Source organism: Cryptosporidium parvum, chromosome 5, assembly GCF_000165345.1.
Source record: "Cryptosporidium parvum Iowa II chromosome 5, whole genome shotgun sequence".
Taxonomy (NCBI): domain Eukaryota; phylum Apicomplexa; class Conoidasida; order Eucoccidiorida; family Cryptosporidiidae; genus Cryptosporidium; species Cryptosporidium parvum.
The window spans coordinates 607,371-630,089 of record NC_006984.1 but is presented as its reverse complement, the minus strand read 5'-3'; the positions used below and the strand labels follow the sequence as shown (position 1 = coordinate 630,089).

General features: G+C 29.0%; 9 protein-coding genes across 9 annotated transcripts; 4 read left to right on the top strand and 5 right to left on the bottom strand.

Annotated features, from left to right (window-relative positions):
• Window positions 1-70: 70 nt before the first annotated feature.
• Window positions 71-6,979, bottom strand: cgd5_2830 (chorein/VPS13 like protein involved in vacuolar transport; the record flags this gene model as incomplete). The annotated part of the gene is made up of 1 exon (XM_626219.1): window positions 71-6,979. The coding sequence occupies one exon, from the start codon at window positions 6,977-6,979 to the stop codon at window positions 71-73; it is 6,909 nt and encodes a 2,302-aa protein (XP_626219.1).
• A 1,080-nt stretch (window positions 6,980-8,059) lies between these two features.
• Window positions 8,060-8,692, top strand: cgd5_2820 (hypothetical protein containing a signal peptide; the record flags this gene model as incomplete). The annotated part of the gene is made up of 1 exon (XM_626218.1): window positions 8,060-8,692. The coding sequence occupies one exon, from the start codon at window positions 8,060-8,062 to the stop codon at window positions 8,690-8,692; it is 633 nt and encodes a 210-aa protein (XP_626218.1).
• A 258-nt stretch (window positions 8,693-8,950) lies between these two features.
• Window positions 8,951-10,321, bottom strand: cgd5_2810 (ULP1 like chllamydin domain containing protease; the record flags this gene model as incomplete). The annotated part of the gene is made up of 1 exon (XM_626217.1): window positions 8,951-10,321. The coding sequence occupies one exon, from the start codon at window positions 10,319-10,321 to the stop codon at window positions 8,951-8,953; it is 1,371 nt and encodes a 456-aa protein (XP_626217.1).
• Window positions 10,322-11,448: 1,127 nt separating this feature from the next.
• cgd5_2800 (actin depolymerizing factor) lies at window positions 11,449-11,856 on the top strand (the record flags this gene model as incomplete). Its single annotated transcript, XM_626216.1, has 1 exon — window positions 11,449-11,856. A coding segment is annotated over one exon (408 nt), but the record flags the coding sequence as incomplete, so codon positions are not given.
• A 1,080-nt stretch (window positions 11,857-12,936) lies between these two features.
• cgd5_2790 (katanin p60/fidgetin family with AAA ATpase) lies at window positions 12,937-14,550 on the top strand (the record flags this gene model as incomplete). The annotated part of the gene is made up of 1 exon (XM_626215.1): window positions 12,937-14,550. One exon carries the CDS (start codon window positions 12,937-12,939, stop codon window positions 14,548-14,550), a length of 1,614 nt encoding a protein of 537 aa, XP_626215.1.
• Window positions 14,551-15,044: 494 nt separating this feature from the next.
• On the bottom strand, window positions 15,045-15,431 carry cgd5_2780 (40S ribosomal protein S10; the record flags this gene model as incomplete). Its single annotated transcript, XM_626214.1, has 1 exon — window positions 15,045-15,431. One exon carries the CDS (start codon window positions 15,429-15,431, stop codon window positions 15,045-15,047), a length of 387 nt encoding a protein of 128 aa, XP_626214.1.
• Window positions 15,432-15,820: 389 nt separating this feature from the next.
• On the bottom strand, window positions 15,821-16,609 carry cgd5_2770 (ARF like small GTpase; the record flags this gene model as incomplete). Its single annotated transcript, XM_626213.1, has 1 exon — window positions 15,821-16,609. A coding segment is annotated over one exon (789 nt), but the record flags the coding sequence as incomplete, so codon positions are not given.
• Window positions 16,610-17,628: 1,019 nt separating this feature from the next.
• cgd5_2760 (hypothetical protein) lies at window positions 17,629-18,519 on the top strand (the record flags this gene model as incomplete). Its single annotated transcript, XM_626212.1, has 1 exon — window positions 17,629-18,519. One exon carries the CDS (start codon window positions 17,629-17,631, stop codon window positions 18,517-18,519), a length of 891 nt encoding a protein of 296 aa, XP_626212.1.
• Window positions 18,520-19,301: 782 nt separating this feature from the next.
• cgd5_2750 (hypothetical protein, signal peptide) lies at window positions 19,302-21,860 on the bottom strand (the record flags this gene model as incomplete). The annotated part of the gene is made up of 1 exon (XM_626211.1): window positions 19,302-21,860. One exon carries the CDS (start codon window positions 21,858-21,860, stop codon window positions 19,302-19,304), a length of 2,559 nt encoding a protein of 852 aa, XP_626211.1.
• Window positions 21,861-22,719: the final 859 nt, after the last annotated feature.

Sequence of the window (22,719 nt, the reverse complement as noted above, 5' to 3'; positions counted from 1 at the left end):
AATTGATTTCTCTGAGCTGAGTCTTTCAGTTCTTCTTTTTATTAAATTCGAATTTCCTCTCCTTTTTCCATTAATTATCAWATCTATWTSGAYTYKKAATTAYTCSTTCTTMGTTTTGTAATTCTTGGCAATTTAATTGATTTGTATTATTATCAACTAAGTTTCTTGTTTCAATTATCTCTCCACCTTTCATTTTCTTACTATCATCTAGAAATAATGGAATTAATACGGCCAATATTTGTCCTGTATCATTATATAATACAAAATTTGAGCTACTCAAATTTTCTCCTAAACCACTTGTTATTTGCTTACTGTTATTTGAATTATTAAAATTATATACATGGTCATCCCATTCTCCAGATAATGGTCTTGAATAAAGACCTTTAAATTTTTCCTCTATTTCTTTACCTTCTTCAATGATCTTACTTTCAAGATCATGTAAAAGAATTCCAAGAGTATTGTTATAAGGAAATACTCTTCTAGAAAGAAGTTTATTTATATTATTAAGTCTCAAATAATAATTTGTATAAACTTCATTAAAGTTATCCAAGCAATTTAGCCAATATTTCACATATTCTGGAGTCATTGTCAAATTAATCCAAGTAATCTCCATATTCACTTTTGGATTCAATTTTTCTATTGATAACTTTTTTGCTTTAGAATCACTACCCATGCATATTGATAATAAGCTTACATCAAAAGGTTCTAAAATATTGTCATAAAACATCAGTTGATTATTAAATATTGAAACTGATATTTTTTTGAATTCTAATATTAATCCAAAAAAAATATCTTTGGATTTTGTTAGAATTGGTAAAATTGGGATACTACTTATTGAGAATCTTGGGATCATTATAAGTTTGTCTTTGATCTCAAATTCATCCATTATTCTTTTAGATCCTTCATTAAATATTGATAAAAAAGGAAAGATTTTAAATAAGAAATCATTATCTGGAGCATCATCATTAACATAAATACCAAGTTGAGTCTCTGTTACATCTATAAGCACTCCATCTTTATTGGAAGTCAGATTTGTTGGGATATAATGAATCTTCAATCCCTCTAATTTGAACTGTGAGATGAATTTGTTATAGTTTGTAATTGTTGTATGGAAAATTGAAGGAAATAAGTAAACCAAGTAATTCATCATTGAGACATTATTTCCCATAGAATTACTATTTGCTTGGTAACTATATCCAATATTGTATCTTGAGGAACCATTATCACTTTGAATATCTAACATTGTATCTTGGTTATCAAATCCTCTTCCTCCACCACCTCCAAATTGGTTATTTTGATTGGAAAGGTCCACAAATAAATTACTTTGAATTAAATTGTAATACATATCAACTACATTAATCAAATGTAAAAGCTCATTTGTGTTCATCTTAATTTCTATTGTCTCCAGAAATCCATAAAGCATGATTACATTACTCATTTCAGACTTAATCTCCAATTGATTCATTATATAGTCAAGCTTAAATCTTAAAGATGATACAATTTTCTTTTCATCTCCAGATCCTATATCAAAATTGAATTGCCATTGATATGAATTTATCAAGTTCTCAATTTCCACCAAACTTTTCAAAGCCTGATCAGTTCTAGGTAAATAAAAAGACTTTACCAAATTTGTGATATTCGATTCACCTGTAGACTTTTGGAAGTGGCCAGCTCCTGTTACTACTCCTACTCCTACTCCTCCTCCTCCTCCTCCTATTCCAATACCTCCAGAGCCATAATTTGTATTTGAAATATTTACATTTGAGGGAGTTGTTAATAAATTTGTATTCTTTCCTCCAATTGATGATACATTTTCAATCTTATTTTGTGTAATATTGGTATTATTGGTTACTCCAACGCTACCAATCCTTGAAATACCAATTCCACTAGTCATTAATCCATGCCTTCCTCCTATATTATGACTTCTTGAGATCTTCCATAAAGACTCCATAATATGCCTAGGAGTCAGAGACCTTCCAAATTGAATACTTCCCTTAAATAGTTCAAAAGTACTCTTTATTGTATTGCTTTTTAGCTTACTATGAGAATTTTTTTTGTTCTCAATTTCAAATATAGATTCTCCAGTAAATCTGTATGTAAGATCACATCTTACTACAGCTAAAAGAGATTTTAAAATATCAACTTTAAAAGCTGAAAATGTTGGAATAGTGGAAGTTCCAGTTCCTGAAAATCCTGTTCCAGAATTTGTTTGAGTTTGTCCAGAAGCAGAAGATGCTGCTGATGAAGAAGCTGCTGAATTGGAAGATGATGAAGGCTCAATTTCTGTGATCACTACTTGAATTGGATCAGAAAGTGTGCAAGGGAGAATAGCAATAGCATCTTTAAAGTGAATTTTGAGGTTAATTATAGAAAGAAACTGAATGATTTGGCTTCTAATACATTGATTTTCAGTCGCTATTGCTCCTTCATTTTCATTATCCAATAAAGATTCTTGTTCATTATACCTTTGATCTTGATTATGAATATCTTCATTACTACATTTACCTAGAATTGGTTTGATCTTGTCGATATCTATTTTTCGTTCAAGGTGAACTGCAATAGATTTAAAGTAAAATGTGATAATCCAATTTAGAATAATTCCATAAAGATCCCAATACACAATGAATCTGGGGTTATTAATTTGAATATTCATATTAGAGTTATTCAATAAAATACCTGTAAAATCCTTATACCGGTCAATATTGCTTAAATCAGAAAATTTAATACTCAAATTGCAAAATGTATCAGAAATTGGACAAAACAAAGGCACTAAAAGCCTACTATTTCTGTTCAAGATCCCTCCTGATAAACATACATCCGCAATAGATACATAAACTCCTGATCTATCTTGATCTCCATTCAAAACAAATACCTTGATTGAGGAGATATTTAGCTTGACCACAGGTAAATCTTTAATTGCCATTCCCTGTCTTTCTCTATAAGCATTATCAGATTTAATAATAATATGTGTTTCTGGTATTGTAAATATAAACTCAATATTCTTTAGAAATTCAACATTATTAGTCTTTGATTTAGAGTTTGCAATAATTGATTCCATAGAATCTAAGCTTGAAATTGAGCAGCTTTGATCACTAGATCTTGTATTTTCATCAAAATTTTCTCTTCCTTTTATAGAATTCGCTTCTTCGACATTACTAATAAGAACTTGAGAATAGTTAATAAAATTGTATTGAGAATAAAAGCTAACAAAATAGTTAACAATTTCTGCAATATTGTGAAGATCCATATCTGTGGTATTGATTTCCACGCTCGTATCTTGAGCTAAATTTAAAGAAAACTCCAAATTTACCAGAAATTGTCTAATACTACTATTCTTATTAATTATTGAGTTACTTCTATACTTGTAAACTGAAAATGTCCAACTTTGAGGTTTTAGTATACATCTCACAGCATAATCCTGTAATTTTTCCCATGGATCTTGAAAATTATTGCCGGTACCTCTGTCCTTCATTTCAAGATCTCTATAAATATAAAGATCAACTAATCTAACCTGTCTCATAAACGATAGAGATATATTAGAAAAGCTTATCTTGATATTATCAGTAAAGAATTTATCTCCAGAATTGTCTAATTTCTTGTTTGGATTCTTTTGGAAAGTTTCAATAAGCATCTCACCACAATCAATACAGTACATGCTAGAGTAATTCGAAATTTTGTTGATTTTATATTCCATCATGCTTGAAAACATATCAACAGCTGATTTTAATATTGAATTTGGTCTTTCTTTTAAAGTTGTAAAAGCTTCATTCCGATCAGATTTTTCCAATAATTCGCTATTAGAATCCTTCTTTAGAATAGGAAAGAACAAAAGCTGTTTTGCTTTGGCATCTATATTTAAATATATATAGTTGGGACATGGCATATAAGAAAAACTAGAAAAGGCTCCTCCATTATTGAAGAACTCCGTCATATATTTCTGTCCTTTCTTAATTACTTTAACAAAATTCTTATTTGCTTTATTCAAGTAATTATTTCTTTGTTTTGGGCTTAAATGATTAACTATTGGATCTAAGAACCTTTCAAATACATCATATGATCCAACAATGGAAATTTCACCATAAGTTTTTCCATAAACATTCACTTTTGGGGTAGTTCTGAAAGGATTTTTATTTAGTCTAATAGTTATCCAGAATCCTCCAATTTTATCACAAGGTTCGTAAATCTTCATATTTCGTTGATTTCCAGTAAACATCATATAAGGCCTTTTATTGCATATTGTAGTACCGGTATATATACTTGATCTATGTAATATTGGATGATTTGTTAATTGTTTAAAAGTTTCTTTGTCAGAATCTTTTGAGTTTTGGATATTTGGTCCAATCCTAAGTAAACAATTTGAATTGTTTATTAAATTTTTCCCTATTTCCTTGTTATCGTGAACAACCATATAACAATTTTCTGCTGCTATTGTCGTCTCTAACTTTTTTGATTCAGTAAATAGCTTATATTGTATATACAAGTCTAGACAATTAAATCTTAAGCTCTTCTTATTTTTAGAATATGGATTATGATCATTCAGATTGATCGAATAGTTAATTGTTAAGTTTTGAGCATTCAGTATTAGCATAAATGGTGAAGTATGATGAGATTTCTTGTTATTATTATCCTTTTCAGTTTTCAAGTATGAATTCAGATCAAAAGTTACCACCTCAAAAGGTAACTCATTCTGTGATAACAAACTGCTTGTTTTTGTTTTGATCCTTTCAAGTAAATCATTCTCTTTAATTAATTGAATTTCCTCCTTACTTAAATAGATTTCTGTTTCCTTTATCTCATTATTAATATTTGCCTTTTTTCCTCCTCCAACAGTTGAATCATCATTCATATTCAAACTTACAGAGTAATAATCATTCTGTCCTATAACTAATTTAGAAATAATATACTGAGCCAGATTATTACTGATTTTATCAGATTCATTAACCAATACTGGCTTATTTTTGTTTGGAAATCCTCCAAAAGGATTATCTCTTGAATTACATTCTTCATGATCTTTGATTACAAATAGAGGAAAAGTTAAAACATTTCCTTGATCACTTTTATCTAGTTCAAAGCTAAGTATTGACTTTACTGAATGATATATTGAATAATTAAGACACTTATAAACATCATTTCTGAGCTTTATTAAAGAATAAGCATTATAACTGTCTTCAATATTGCAAATTTCTGAGTAACTTCTGTCTCTTTTTCCTATAAGAAACTCAAACCATGAAATTCTATACCTAATACATGATTGTTCATCTGGAAAGTTCTGAAAATCCTTTGGACATGAACCTGCTGAAAAATCTCCATATAAAAATACTGTATAGTCCAAAAAATCTAACAATAACTTTAATTGTTTTTCTGTGATATCAATACTTAAATTATCAAAAATAAAATAAGATGATATTAATGGAATAATCTGGTTATCTTCATCCTGAGATAGAATATAAAACCTATCATTCAAAGCTGATGCATATATATTCTCATCATATCTTATAATGCAAGGTACCAATCTTACTCTTAATTCAATTTTATGTGGATAAATAATAAAATCATGGGTATCGTATTCTTTTTCAGAAGTAATTTTTAAGAATTTTAATCTATCAGAGATTTGTGATTCTGATTTATTTAAATTGGTCCAAGGAGAGTTAATAGTTTTGTTATAAAGTGAGATCTCATCAATATATACAGAAAAGTTCTCTATTAAGAAAGATTTGAGGAAGATTTCATTTTTTTCCAGAATATCAGGTTGGACAAACTTTTCCTTATTGTATTTTTCTATTTCTCTGTTTTCCTTGGATGTGATAAAGTTATCAATGACTTCTCTATTGACTCCCATTCCATTAGGGTAGGGAAAAATTAGATCATTGTTATGCCATATCCCACTATTGAGTTCTGTATTGTCTATCTCAATTTGTTTCTCTTCAATATTAGGATTTTTTGAAGATTCAGATTTTTGATCGTAAATTTGGTTATTCCATACCCAACTAAGAGGAGTCTTTTTTTTAAGCTTTGACCAAAAATTATGAGTTTCTATAGATTTATTTCCATTAATCTTGGATTTAGATTTTGCTAGAATACTTTTTAAAATATCCTCCTGTTCTTTCATATCATCAATATTGTCTAGATTTTCTTCAGAATCTCCAGTAAAACCTTTATTAATTTTTAATTTAGGCTCCATAAATTTCATATATTTGTCTACAATAGATCCAATACTAGTTTCATCTTGTTCATCTAGATAGAATTCTCTGGGTATAGACTGTGATGATATATGGTTATTAGAGTTACCTGATGCTTTTGAATTTCTTATATCATTATTATCAAAAGCTATATTTGAAGTTGATGATCCATTAATTTTGTCTGTATTACGGCCTAAAATGGCTCCTCCAGATTTATCTACTGGAATCCAATATTCATTACAATTTCGACTGGAAATTTTATCAATACTTAGTCCAATAACAAATCTCTTCATATAGTGGAATAACAAATTTTCAATTCTAAAATTGATGTTTTTAATTTCAAACTGAATCTTTGATATAAAAAAGTGTCCAATTTGTTTGAGAAAATTGGAAGCCATAGCACTTTTTAAGAAAGTAATAAATTCATCTTGTTTTAATAGATTAGCTTTAACCCTTTTCCAGTTTTTTTCAAACATTTCAACATTCCAATTTTTCATATCAGTAGTATTAAAAATAACATATACATCATCCAAGGTGATTTTCACAAACTCTTGGGTAAATATTTTTCTCCAGATAACATCAATATTAACTTTTCCAACAATTCCATCACTTAAACTGATTGGGAAAGATAAATCATCAAAAAGTTCTTTTCTAATATTTAAATCCCTTATTTCCAAGCTTCCACCTAAAAGTGAGATGGAAAGTTGCTCTTGTTCAAAATTTGTGAATATCTTATTCATAACATTCTTTATAGTAGAGTATAACACTCTTTCGGTGATTTTACTACAATATCTAAACATTTTTGTTTTATTTACTTAATAATATTAATATTATTAGAGTAGTAGATAATGTTGTTATGTTTGCAGTTGATACTGTTATTGTGTAAAATTCGTTAGTCCTTAATTCAAAGTTCCATTCTCTCTTTATTTTAGTCACTAGATTATTAAATTTATTTCAGAAACTTCGAATTGTATGATTTCTTGAATTAATTCAGCTCCCACACTTTTTAGCTAATTACTATTGTCATATTATCCACATAATATGCTAATTAATAAATAATTTGCCAAAATAATTGCATGCAAAATTGCACACGCAATTATTTATTCTTAATTAATTCCAAAGAAGCTCTTAGTTCAATGTTTTGGAATTTTCTTTAATATTTGAAACCAGATTCTCTTCCTTACATAGACACTTTTATTGAAACTTATTACTTATTTCTGCTTTACTTTGGCACCTTATTTATTTCTCGCCTGTAAATATATAGCTCATAAATTCTTTTTCCCCTCCTCCCCTAAGTCGCGCGCTCCCCCCCCCACAAAACTACCTGCCTTACTTATAACTACAATCAAATACATTTGGCGCCACTAATAAATGCATGCAAAATTTAAATTAATATTCTGGGAAATGAAGAATATATTTAAAAAAAAAAATTCATCTTGATTACCAATTTTAATGTTTCTATGAATTAAACATATATAAAATATAATCTATCATTTTTTTCTCTCTCATCTATACTTTTATTGCTATAAGAACTAGCTCTTAAATAGTTTTTTATTGCATTTGAAACTACCTTCAATGTAAAAACTCACTAAAGAAGGGGAAAAAATAGAAAAAATTAAAAGAATAAACGAACTTGTGACCAAAATATTTGTTTAGCTTACTCTATGCTCCTTTAAAGTTTTTTACAATTAAATGGCGTCCAAGATCTATAGTTTTGTTGGCGCCAAAAAGTGCATGTGTATTGTATGTAATATATTATTAATATTTAAAGAAAGTATTGTTAAAAAAAAGTAGAATGAAATAAAACATTAACTCAGATCTATTTTAAAGAGATTTGCTCTGAATAATATTTGATAAGACCAATATAAACTAATATAATTATGAGAAAGAGAATAGAATGGCTTCTTCGGAAATTAATAATAATAGTTGGTATTTCTGGAATATTAAGAAATGAGCGAACAAGTTGCGCCACAATTACTCCAACAAGCATGTTTGTGACACAGAATATGATCAATACAAGCTCAAACTTTTGCTGGGAATATTCAGGAAACGTTATGTATCTTCCAATTACGTCTGCTTTCAGTACAGGTTGGGATAATACTTTACTAATCCAATTTGACTTATCTAGTTATGCCAAGATTATCCGTAATTCAAGTAAATCTTCCTATATTTCGCTAAAAACTTACTGTGATTCTTATAACTGTACATGTTCAGCGAATTCACTCACTTTAAAATTTATAAAGATTTGTGATGATTTATGTTCAAGTAATACAAGTTTGGTTAAAGACCCTTCTACTATTGTATCTGCTTTTGAAACGACAGGATATACTTCAGAAAACATGCAAACAGCTCCAGCAACCACTTTGATTAGAACTGATAATATTTTCAAATATTCCGGAATGACAGATATCGCTGAAACCTGTAACTTCAAGTACTTTACTCTGGGAATAGTTAATACTGGTGGCTGCAATGCTTGGGTACATGTAAATTCATGGATAATTGATGGTATATGATTACTACCTTTATCTATAGTATAATCTATTATTTTGCAGTAAACAAAATTAGTAAAATTCAAATATTAAGTTAATTTTAATAACAACTACCTAAAAATTTTGACTAGATTAAAATATAACCTTTTCTTTTTTCTTCTTCTTCTGTATGTTAATATTAAGCACTTAATAAAATTGCTTTAAACATTGTTAATATAATTTAATTAATAGAAGAAACTATTTGGAATATTTATTCCGATGAGTATAAATACCTGAAAATTCTCAAAATATTTCATTTCTAATACATTCCACTAACATAACCTCACGAATCCTGTCAATTTGAGTTGTGTCAAAATCAAAAGACCTTCCTTCAGAAATACACTCAGCAAACATACATGTGAATACCCCACAATCTGAGCCATTATTCTGTTGTGGAACTGGTTCTGAAAACCTCGTAAAATGCTTCAGCTGGCCTGGAAATTTCTCCTTTTTTTTATCAAAATATTCATCCTGTATATATCTATTCATGTTTTGAAAGAATATGGCTGACATCTTTGTGCAGCCCAAATGGTCTTGAAATTGCCCGCCTAATGAATCTATGTACTGAATATATCCAAGCTTAAAATTAACAACGCCCAAAGTCCAATGTACATTATTGACATTAATAGGTAAAAGTACAATATCATAATTAAATAAGTCAATTTTTTTTCTCTGTGTCCATCTTGAAACATTTTTATAACAATATCCTGTTTCATCATTACTTTGATCACATGTTAATTTTGTGTAAAAGAAAGAGTTCCAAAGCCATACTTTAGGCTTAAATCCATTGGAAGTTTGACGATCATTTCTTTCTTGAAGCATTGAGAAGTAAAAGTTAATTAATTCGTCATTTAACCATTGTTGTGATCTTAAACATTGAATCAAATCAATTGTTAATTCAATATTACTTTTATAATTAATAGCTACAATCTGTCCTCTATTACTTAAGCTATTTAAGTAACTCCTAGCCTTGTTTAACTCTTCATCAGAACATTCTATTGGATATTTATATTTTATTACTCCAAGAGAAACAAATAATTCATCTTTTTCTTTCGATTCTTGTTCTTCAAATTGGCTATCATCCAAACCATAAACAAGCTTCTTAAATTCTTTCCTCTTATCTTCAAGATTTCTCTCACATAATGCAAGACTATTTAAATGACTACCAAGAACTTCTAAATGATTGTTACTTTTTGATATTCTTTTGATAAACTCTAATGATCGTTTTAAAAGTCCATCGTCAGAGTCAGATCCACTTTTTTCATAATAAATTACCCTGTGTTTACTTTTAATCTCCTGGTATTTATTTATTATAGTACTTGTTTTGCTAATTGGGGTTAAATCATCACTTAAGCTTGAACTTAAAATATCCTTCCTGGGCTTTTCTACTGGCAGATACTTGTTTAAATGCATCTTATTAGGCGAAAATCTTTCTCTTACAGGGATTTGAAAATTCAAAATTCTAGAAAAATTCTCCTTTCTCTTGTCAAATAGGCTTGTTCTTCCTTCAGTATGATACGGTCCATGATTTAAAGATATATACTGTGACAAGATTTGGCTGCTGCTCATAATTTTTAATGGTAAATTACCATTATAGTTTCTTCTCCCTCTCATTTAGAAAGCCCATAAAATTAGATAATCTTCCTGATATAATATTCACTTTATATATATAATTATAAAGTCAATGTATTTTATTGAGCTAGAATTACATTTTACATTTCCAATCTCTGATATTGCAAATAACCTTTTCTTGAAGAATTTGAGTTATTTTCTAGTCAATTCAACTTATTATCCAATAAAATTAAGCTTTCTTTTAATTTATTCAAATTTTTTGCATTTAATAAAAATATTCTGATTTTTTACTCGAACAGAATTAATAGAACAAACAATGAAAATTGCAAAGAAAATAGCCTTTATTCGTCAAATCCTTCTGACCATACCTCAAAATACCCCCAAAAAGAGAACCTACGATAGACCTTTGAATTCCAAAGAGAAAATTATATATTTATTTCTCTTTATCGCTTTGTTTATTCCCAATTTATATATTTATATTTAATATTGCTTATTTGCGCGCCAACCATTTTCAAATACTTTTCTAATTAGTGTAAAATGTTAAACAAAAATTTTATCAAGAAGTTTAGATGAATAATGAATAATTAATTGAAGAAATAATTCGCACACAAAAGATTCTCAAAAAAAAATGTAACCATACATTGAATATAAAAGTAGAATAACAAATATAAAAAGGAAAAATCATTGAATAATTCTATATGAGTCTCTAATAAATCTCTAATCTTCAGTTAATTATTCATTTATCATAACAATTCTACTATCGCATTAAATTTTTTAAAATTTTTTTTTTATCAGTTTTTAGTATTTACTTTATAATAAATAATATTGAGGGGATGGGCGCCAAAAAATAGACAGCAAGTATTTGAATCTATGCGTCTAAAGAATATCTACATGTACTTAGATTTAAAATGGACAATAACCCCCATAATAATAAAATAATATAATTTGTATTTAATTAATATAATAAATAGTGTATATTAAATAAATAAATATATTTATATATACACAAGATAAGGTGTACAAATTGAGAAGAAAAAAATTCATTCAAATAAAAAATACATACAACTCTACTAGTTAGGCAAGGTGAAAAAATAAAATACAAGTCTATTATTTTATTTTTTTTTTTTTACAAGAATTTTAATTTATTATAGTAGTGAGATTAATCATAAAAAATGTCATCAGGAGTAAAGATTCACCAAGATTGTATCGATGCTTTTCAGAAACAGAAGATCCGCAAGCAACACAGATATCTTCTTTATAAGATGGATAGTACCTACGAGAATATAATATTATTCAAGACTTCAGGGCCAGAGGAGACATATGAAGATTTCCTTAAATCAATCCCAGAAACTGAGTGTTTCTATGCTACCATTGATCTCCCAGATCCAAATGGCCAAACCCCAAAACTAATTTTCTTAATGTTTACCCCAGAAAACGCCAAGGTAAAGGATCGTATGGTCTTTGCTTCATCAAAGGATGGCTTTGTTAAGAAGCTTGAAGGTGTTCATGGTAAGCTCTTACAAGCCTCTGAGAGATCAGACTTAGATTACAAGCTTGTTGCTGACCAATACTTTTAATACATTTTCTGGGCCTAGACCTTGACTATCGCCAATTGAGAAATACAGGAGAGAAATAAGATGGAGGGGAAATAAAAGAAGGGAAGCGAGATAATCAAGAAGATGTCTTGTGATAGTTGTTTTTACTCTGAAAGAATGAGAAAATGTTTTACTGTTGGGATTGTATCAGCATTTTTAACATGTTCCGATTCTGTTACTCTATACTGGTGAAATATTTGCCTGGGAGGCAGATAGTTTATTACCTTTATATTACTGGGTCTATTGAAACTAAATCGGATGTTTTCTAATACAATTCTTTGAACTTTTTTAGAGGGTGCTTTCAAAGATAAGGATCAGAAGACTCTTAATCATTTCTTACTTTTTGTACAATTGGTTCGCCAATAACCATTAATTTCTATTCAAATCTTGAATATGTTTTCTTTCTTCAAGCACTAAGCTTCATTATAAGATGAGATAATGGGCAATTGTTTGTGTTTTTTTGTTATTTTGCAATATTTGTGCTCGTTTCCGCCTCGAATTTGCAACATACTGAAACATAGTTTTCGCGAATTCGCCTTGATTGGGACCTGGGACCCCGATGAATAGAGATTTGGAATGGAACCTTCATTCCAATGGTGGGGTAGTTACTCCTCTTCAAGAAAAAATAACTCTTTCTCCGCATGCACACCCAAATTGAAATATACACCGGTATTGCATGTGGTTAATATGTTTGCATGACTTTGTGGACGAAACATAATGATGTGTGGCGGGTCAGGGTAAGAATAGTAGTACTAATTGGGTAAAAAATTTATTAAAATATTGGTTGCTATTATAAAAAAAAGGAAAAACTCTAAAAATTCTGTATTTACAGTTGTTCTATCTGTGCGAAAATGTGTTCTTAATTTATCATTATGCAATTCAAATACATTTTATTTCTCTTTATCGCTAGTCTAGTTGAAATTCCTCATGACACTTTGTGTGACGGTTACCCACAGTTTTACTGTAATACGAACATACGTGTTTGGGCGCTCAAAACATGTAATAAAAAAAATGAATACATCTCAACAAATTAAAGAGCCATAGTCATAATAAAGTAGGGAAATGATGGAGGAGGAAGAGATTGAGGTGTTAGGCGAGTTTTTCAAATCAAGAAGTATAGGAACAGGCTTGAAAAGACGGAAATGTTGGGAGATGTTGGTGGATGAATTAGTCAAATTGAAAAATAATGGTGAATTTGAATATATGAACATATTAAAACTGTTTGGGGCAATTAATAGGCTTGAAAGAGATTCAAATATAATATTTAGAGATACAAGTAGTCCCTTCCTGAATGATAAGTCAATATTGAAATGGTCAGAATATATAGAAAATGATCAAATATTTACTAATACTGGAAATAAGTCAAATCAAGAAATTATGGAATCTAGTATAAAGATATTTAAGGATAGATTTGGTGGAGATTATTACAAAAGTGAGCTATTGGACATGATTTACCATCCAAATTACCCTGATTATTCCAACTATATTAATTTTGACCAAGTTAATAATTCTGTAAAGAACAATATAAAGAGCAAAACAAATACAAAAGAAATGGGAAATATGTTCACAACAGGCTTAACCGAGTTAGGTAAAAGTAATCCAGAAATATATGAAAAACAAATCAATAAAGAAAATTCTGATTTCTCAAACTCTAAAGGAGCCAATCTGTTAAGTTATGTAGGGAAAAATCCTGTTAAAAGCTCAACTGGTAATCATACTCCAAATATCGAAGCTGAAAGAATACTTGCTTCTTTGGGAGGAAAGGTCAAAATTGAACATATTGAGTGGGTTCTAAGTATAAGAACTGAACCAAAGAATTTTATATCGGAAAAAGATGTTATTGGATTAGAATCAATTAAAAAAATGCTCAGAGTTAAAATTATTAACCCAATACAACGACCTGATCTACATGTTGGTTTACACTCTGCTCCAAGGGGTATCCTCTTATTTGGTCCTCCTGGTACTGGAAAAACTATGCTAGCAAAATGGATTGCAAGTGAATGCAAAGCATCATTCTATGATGTTTCTCCTGGAAGTATAATGAGTAAGTTTTATGGAGAAACTGAAAATATTATTAAAGCTCTTTTTATGATTTCCGAGTATTCATCACCTTCTATTATATTTATTGATGAAATTGATAGTATATTCAGTAAGAGAACAAGTAAAGACGATGATAATAGTATTCGACTTAAAAACCAGTTCCTACAAATGATCGATGGTGTACAAAGTGATTTATCTAAAATTGTTGTTGTTATTGGAGCTACTAATAGGCCTGATATGTTAGATGATGCAGCATTAAGAAGACTAAGTAAGAGAGTCTTGGTACCTTTACCAGATATGGAATGTAGACTCGAACAAATTAAGCATATACTGGAAACAAATACTCAAGGAGGATGCCAAATAACTTATGATCAATTAAAGTCCATTGCAACAGAAACTCATGGTTGGAATGGAAGCGACATCAAGAATTTGTGTATTAAGGCAGCAGAATTCTCTTATGATGAAACTATTGAAAAGTATAATGGTATCCATAACGTTCCAAATAGAGAAGCATTTAGGCCTATTACTATACAAGATTTTAACTTATCATTAAAACTTGTTAAGCCTAGCTATTCTTCCGAAAACGATCAAAATAATGACCTTATTAAGTGGTCCAATTTATTTGGAGTTGTGTAAGTCCTAATATTTCAATCACCTCATATTCTCTCATCTTCTCGTTATCATTCTACGACCTCCTTCTCCCACAAAACCTTCAATGCAAGATAAAATGAGAAAAACTCCATATTATCTCAAATTTATCAATTTCTTCTTCCCCTTTCAGAACATGTCAACAATATAAAGTTCACAGTATAACCTATCAAATCAATCACCATTCAGAAAGAATAACAAGGAAACAATATAGTTAATGCATAAAGATTCCTTCTAATAATCTAGTATTAGAACTAAATAGTAGCTCTTAAACAGCCTTTCTTCTCTTCTCTATTAGTCTTAATGTAAATGAGATATCTTAGCAGAAAAGAAAATAGGCAAATAACTTTAAAAAGAAAAATAGTAAGCTTTGTTAAGTTAATAAAATATAATTCTTATACTTTACTATTTCTTCTGTAAAAGACTCAAGTGAATTAAAAAGGGGGAAAAAAAAGAAAGAAGTTAAGAGCTGATTTGTTAACTTAATGTTGTTGTCTGTTTCTGCCATAGCCTCTACCTTGGTTACCTTCTGATCTACCTGGACGATCCATTGTCTTCTTTGTATGTGTTGCTGGGAAGACTGATGCTGGTAAATCCAAATAACGACGGAGATATTCAACTCCCTCATCAGTTAATAAATAATAGTTGTGTTGCCATGTGAATTTCTCAGTTACAACTTCCTTAGAAAGTAAGGATCTCATTGTTAACATAACCTGAAGATTTGGAATGTCCAATTCAGAATGTCTTGGATCATTTGGATTCTTGTGTACTACAATAGCACCTTCCTTAAATAAGTAAGAATATATGGCTCTTTGGTTCTTTTTTGAAACCAAAGATGCTCTTGAACCACATACAGCATGAGATGACATCCTGAATCTTAATTATTTTTTTTATATTTATTATAAATGAAAAAAAACTAGTCCTTGGAAGCTTGCTAAATTGCCTCTCAAAATTTTAAACTATGTTAAGTTTGTTGCTCAAGCAAAAAATAGTCAAATTTATATATACTTTAATATATATGAATATTATTGTTAGGCTAGGCAAGTGCCCGCCTTGAGACAGAATGCTAACTTATTAAAAATGAAAGTAATTAGACACGTTAATCTAATAAAAATATTAGTTATTTGCTATTATAAATATTATTTAAATTTTTTAAAAAAACAAGGAATATTTATTTAATAATTTATTTATATTTAAATAAATTGATTGAAATAATTTACAGAGACAAGTTTTGGCGCCAGGCTTTGGGCGCCTAATTTTACTTTTTTTTAAATAATTTCGCAAATTTGGATGTTTTTGGTTTAGTATCAGCAGGTGGTGGTAGGTTTTGATAGTAAAGTGCGTTAATATAGTCGTTTGGAATGTATTGTCTAAAATTATATCCATATGGTGTTTTCCCATCATATTGTGAATGATAATAGTGAATGGGAGTTAGCTCAAAATCTGGTACATTAGTATAGTAGGGCATATTAGGAATACTTCCAAATAGTATGAATTCTACCGCCATTCTCCATCCATGATCAGTGAATCCTTTGGCTGTGTCTACAACAAACCATTTGGTTCGATTGTCGATTTGAGGGGGCAAGTAGCATAGCCCGAGTAGGCTGGCAAATTCTGCGGGTTGTCTAGGCCATGAATCAGAATTTGATCCGAATGTGTTGAAAAGTATACAAAATCTACAATCAGAAAGCTGTTGATTATAAAGTAGTGTTCTAATTTCATTATTAATCTGATCAAATATAAGTTTGTCTCCTTGTAGAAGATTTACAACGTATACTATTGCTCTGAATTTGATAGTAGATAACATTACTGGCAAAAGGTTGTTAATGAATGCAATATGTCCAGAAGTATCCCATACAAGTAGCAACTTTTTCAAGTACATAATTCTCTCAAAATTGAAGCTTTCAGTTGGATTTAATTTAGGAACTTCACTAAATCGTCCAAGTAGTGATGAATATAATAACGTTGTTTTCCCGGATCCTGTAATGCCTGTAAATATCACATTCATTCCAACCTTTCCGGCTGACCTTAATAGATTGAACATTTTTCAATTATTTTTTTTCTCTTTGATTAATTTACTGATTAAAGAATACTATACTTGGATACTTTCTTGACAATATGGTTATTTATTTCAATATAGTTATTTATAATTCTAATATCGTAATTTTCTCTCAAATCTTTCTTATCCACACTCCTTGTATTGCTTAGGTTGTTAAGTACTCGTCTGAATATTTAAAATTTCATTATTTGGTTTAAAATCTCCAATGTAATATTACATGTAAATCATGTTTCATCCTTCCTCAAAAAAAAAAAAAAATTTGGCGCCAAATATTGTGTAGATCTTTGAATATTTACATGCAATTATTCATTTAACTATATTGTGCAGAAATAATGATTTCTTTTTTCCTAAATACAACACAAATTGATAATTAAGATTAAAATTGTGAAAACTTTAAGAAATCAAGGAAAAGAAGTTTTCCATATCATTCATAAGAATATTTATTATTCTCACTATTCAACATTTTCTTTCAAAAGCTGCATGCAAGTGTGTTTTACATAATAATATCGCAAAATCCAACTTTGTTTATAAATAAGCTCTAAATTTACACAAGTATTATTGTTCTAATAAGATTATTATCTCTTTTATTTAATTTCAAAAAAAAATCTTCAAAAGTTCTTTCACTTGATAAATCTCCACTAAATCATTATACTTGTAATTGTGTTTCCCGCCAGAGACGATACGGGTATCGTGTTGCATGCTTTGGGCGGCAGCTATTTAAAGATTAATTAATGAAAAAATGTGTTAAAAATGTAAAGAAATCAGTTCTAGTTTAAAAAAAAAAAAAGTTACGAGTTTGGAAAGATTTACTGATTTTATTTTTAGCAATAGTTAACTTTATTAGGAGAATATTCTCATCATAGAGTATTTACCGCAACAAAGTCTGCATGCATTTTTGTAAGACTTAGAAAATTCCACTTTTTCAATAAAAAAAATAAATTTATAAGTCAAATTTGACTCTTTAAGAATTTGAGAATTTCAGAAATTCAACACACTTCTTGTTGAAAATGGAAGAGGAAACTAGTATTAGAGCAGCTGAAGAAAAGGCAATAAAGGAGGCAGAGTTTATTGCTGCATCTGAAAGTATTAAGTTAGCTCAAGAGCTTTCTCTGAGACTGGAAATTTCTGAACCTAACTCAAAATCATCGTCCAGAAGTCCTTCTATATCTGCTATTAAAGAAGTAAATGATAACAATGAGCAATCTGGAAGCCAACCAGAAGAAATTGATGAGGAAAATAATAACAAAAATGAGAATCCTGTAGAGAATGAAAGTAAATCTATAGAAGATGAGAAGGTAGAAGAGGAGCAAGATAAAATTGCTGAGGAAGATGATGAAAATAAAGAAATTGTAGAAAATGAAAAGACTTTATCACGAGAGGAAATAATTTCACAAACCCCTAGTAATACTCAGGAACCTATAATTGAAACTAGAGAAGATGATAGTATTGCTTCCCAACCTTCAAAACAGGAATCTAAGCTTATATTAAGTGAATTCAGAGATGATTCTATGAGTTTTAAGGAGGAACAACAAGAAACTAATGGGCATTTAGAAGATGCTGAAGTTACCATTTTACAGGAATCTGAAGAGCAAGATGTAGAGAATAATGGGCATTCTAATGATGAAATATTACTGCTAAATAATCAAGAACCTTTTGAGATCCATGGTTGTGGCCATAAACTAAATGAATTTTCAGAATCTGCTAAATCTAGTATAACTGGAATCTTTGATGGTTGTAAAAACAACTCCAATTCAATGAATACTCAACTCAAAAAATCTGCTTGGGAATATTTTGACTCTCTACACTCAAAACTTATTAATTTAGCTGGATTCCATAATCCTGATGAATGCTCTATTTGCAAGGATTTCAAACACCAGGATGTTCCATTACTCAACTAATTAGTTAAACAAAGAATTACTATATTTATTGCCAATCATTTCTATTTTACTCTGCATAGGTATTTATTGTTTCTTTCAAAAATTGATAAGAAATGAGTTTCTTAATTTATATATTGGCTATTCAATTATGAAATCCTTCAAGTTTAAGCTACTAATAAAACTTCTTTGAATCTTAAACTGAACCTTTTTTTTTATCTTTTGAATTGGGAATTTGTATTTCAAATTTTACAATAAGAATTATTCCGAATAGCTAATTAGACTGATGTAATTAACTAATACATATTAGATTTTTTATTATTCCTTCATTACCTAAAATCCCATAATAGACTAATATCATGAATTCATCTTCCCGCCAATTTTTGCTCTTAATATTCCCACTCCCTTTACACCTATTACAATAACCTTATACTCCAAACACAAATAAAAACTTATCACAAATAAAAATAAACTCTAGGCTCTCATAGCTGTTTATTTGTTTACAAGAAAAATATTAATAACAAGGTATCAGCCTACTCATGCATGTATTTACATGCATGTGCTAGTTCTATACCCTCCATAAAACTAAGACTTTATAATAAATAATATAATACAAAAATTGAGAACAATAATTTGTACTCGAAATATTTGTTCATTAAAATAAAAGTAAATTTTCCCAAATTTTAACTTGTATTTTTTTTTTTTTTTGATTTGTGAGTTTATTTGGAAATGAATCAAAAAGAAAAAATTCTCATTGATAAATTTCAAAAAATTGGCGCCAAAACCTTCAATTTCTCGCATTGAATTTATTGTTCAAATAGAAATCTGTTACTATTACTCATTTCATCCAACAGATTTGTTTCAACAAGAGGAGGTGCAAATTCTGTTGAATCTAAATCATTTTTGATTTGAGAAGAGGAAATTCCAAGATTCACAGATTTAGCAGAACTTGTGATTTCTTTCTTAATATTCTCCATAATTTCACTTGAAGCTGAAGAACCTGTTGGTTTTAGCTTTACTCCTGATCTAATTTCCTCAAGTAATTTTGGAATTAAACCTTTTTTTGATTTTTCATCCTCTTTATCTTTATTCTTACAACTAGCTTGTTCTTGTTTTCCTCTGGTATTTGACATTGAAGATGAGCTTTCTAATATTTGAGATGGGGAATTTGAATGTTTTTTAATAATTGGCACCCCTCTTAGGTCATCAGACTTGTCAGAAATTGAATATACTAGAGATTTCATATCCAAATCAGAGCTTTGAGGATATAATCTCCTTAGAATTTCACGTCGTCTATTATCCAAAAATGTTGAATGTTTTCTAGATTTTGCTGGACTACTTGAGGAAGATGTTTGAGAAGTGGAGGAAGTAATCGAAGATAACGCTGAAGAAACTCTATCAGAATTTTGTTCAAGAGTTTCAATATCCTGATATTCAAGTCTTTTTGGAGAAGAAGAAATTGAAGCAGGCCTAGCGGCTTTGCTTTGAATAGCCGTTTTATTACCTGTTTCAATAGACTGAGAAACTCTGAAATTTCCTTGAGAAAACTGGCTAGTTTCGTACTTATGGTCAGCTTCAAAACTCGAATCATTTGGATAAGCACTCTTAGCTGTATACCAGCAAAAGTATCTAATCTTTTCGTTTGGGCTAACTTCATAGAATCCATTGTTCTTACTCATTTTTGTAACATGAGCCAATAATATTTGTTTAGATCCTTTCTTCAGTTTTCTTTTTAAATAATATGTACAACTTTTATACATCATTGATCCATTTCCTCCAATAAAATAGCCTGATAGAATGTTATGATTCAAGTTCAAAACAGTAGCTTTTGGATTTAAATTTGGATCACTTTGTTTAATTAAGGCTAAAACCTCTTTATTATATATTAAATCCAACTCTTCAATACTTGTAACTGGATAGAATAAGTTTGTACTTTCAACAAACCAAGGAGTGTTAATTGTAAAGTCTGTACAATAACTATCATACCAATCATTATTTTTATTATTAGCAATAAAATTGGTGGTTTCAGTAGATTCAGTGAATTCACTGCTTTCATTTTGAGCATTACTAGTACTATCATTATTGCTAGTATTGTCAGTAATATCAAAATACTTGATGACTTCTTTAATTCCAGCATAATAGAAAAATATTAATGATTGTCTTAAAGGTAATTGAAGACCTTTTTGACAAATTTTTGAGAAATCCAAAACTATTTCAGTATCACCAAAATTATATTCACTAGTGAACATTGACGAAACATAATATTCATGAAGATCTTTCCAAAAATTAAAGCAAGACTCCAAAATAGTATATGAAGCTCTTAAAAATAATAACTGTTTTCTTGATGACTTATCGAGATTTAAATATTTTGTCTGTAGTTGCAAAGAATCAATACTTCGTAAATATTGAGTATCTAATAAATAATTAAATATCTTCTGAAAGTAATGCGAATTCAAATTGACAAAAATTCCAGCGTCATCGAGTAATACTGAATATATTAAAAGCATTCTATATGCTTGTATAAGCCAAAAAGGATCAACAGGACTTTCTTTCTCAAAATTAGTCTCAAATTCAAAAGTTGCTCTTCTTAATAAGTTATTGGAATAAGTTAAAATATCTCTTCTTCCAATCTTTCTTGGAAAAAGTGAAACCATTGAATCAATCATATTTTTTTTCGCTTCAAGATCAATATTATGTGTATTTAATCCAACTAATGGCTTATCTAAGTCTATATGGTCTTGCATAGAATACTTTTCCTGAGATTTTTCTTCATTATTCAAAAGACAATATTCAATCTTATCGCAACCATGAACTAATCTTGTGTATAAACTTGTTAATATCGTAGGTAATTTACTATTCTTTGCGTTATTTGGATGAGAACGAATATTCCTTTTCCCTATTGAATCTTCAGTTTTAAGCTCTTTATTTTCTACAAAATTAAAGAACTCATTAATATTTGACAAATAAGGGCACGAATATCCAAGTATTCTATCTCTTAAGAAAGATGCAATTAACCTTGGACATTTAAATTTCTTATACTGAAGATCTTCTCCTGAACCAAAACTTAAAGCTAGTCCCATCATGCTTCTCTGAAAATGTTGGCCTCCAAGACATGCTTCGACTTTGTGAGAATTTGTATCATTTGCTTTTGTCGTTTCTCTTATAATATCAGCAACTACATTGTTTGTACACTCTATTAGATTTAGTGATTTTGGAGAAAATATAAAACCTTCAGTAATTGCCAATTTACTTATATTAGATGTCGCATAATTCAATTGGGCCAAAATGATTAGCAATATAATCAATGTAAGGAGCTTGCATTCTTTTAACAGAGACCCAAAGACAGCCTCGATAAATTTAAGCATTTAAACAACTTGCAGCTTCAAAGTCAAAATAAATAAATGGTTTCTTTTATGTGAGAAAGAATTTGTTTTAATTACTCTTTCTTTTCTTATTATCTTGAATGATTGTTTGCTCCTTTTTTTTTCAGTTAGTAAATTGATTTGCTTTACTTCAAATATTTACAATATGTAATTATGGCATCATTGAAGAATGAATAGAATACCCAAAGACAGCAATATTATTCGACTCTGAAGTTGATTATTCTGAAATATTCAGGATTCACTTTCAGAAGGTTTTCCAATATATTTTGACGGCCTTGTCTTGTTTTTACTATAAAACTCCCAAGTTTGACAATTTAAATATTCTGCCCAAGGCGCCTAATGCATGTATTTGTATATTTATATATAAATAAAGTATAAATATATATATTTATTAATATTAATATAACTATAAATTTATACATAAATATTTATATATATATATTTATACTTTATTTATATTTATTTTATCATACATTATCTGATTTATTAAAAAATGTATATTTTATTAAGCTCACAATTGTATTATTAATATATTTTGTCGATAGAATTTCTTTATTATTCATAAAATATTATTAACCACTCTTTGTTATGTCTTGCTATTATTAGTTGAACATAAGCTGTTTATCAATTTAATAGCAATTGAATTTGCGGATTATTCGCTAGTATTGATTTTGTATTATAACCCACTTTGAATTATCTAATTACGGCTTAACTGAAATTTACTGATAAAAGCTTGTATAATTTACTCTTTCATCCATTAGTCCGCATATATTGAAAACTCGTAATTTTATCTTACTTTAATTTGAATAAAAACTTTGAGCAAGCAGAACCAATGGGAATC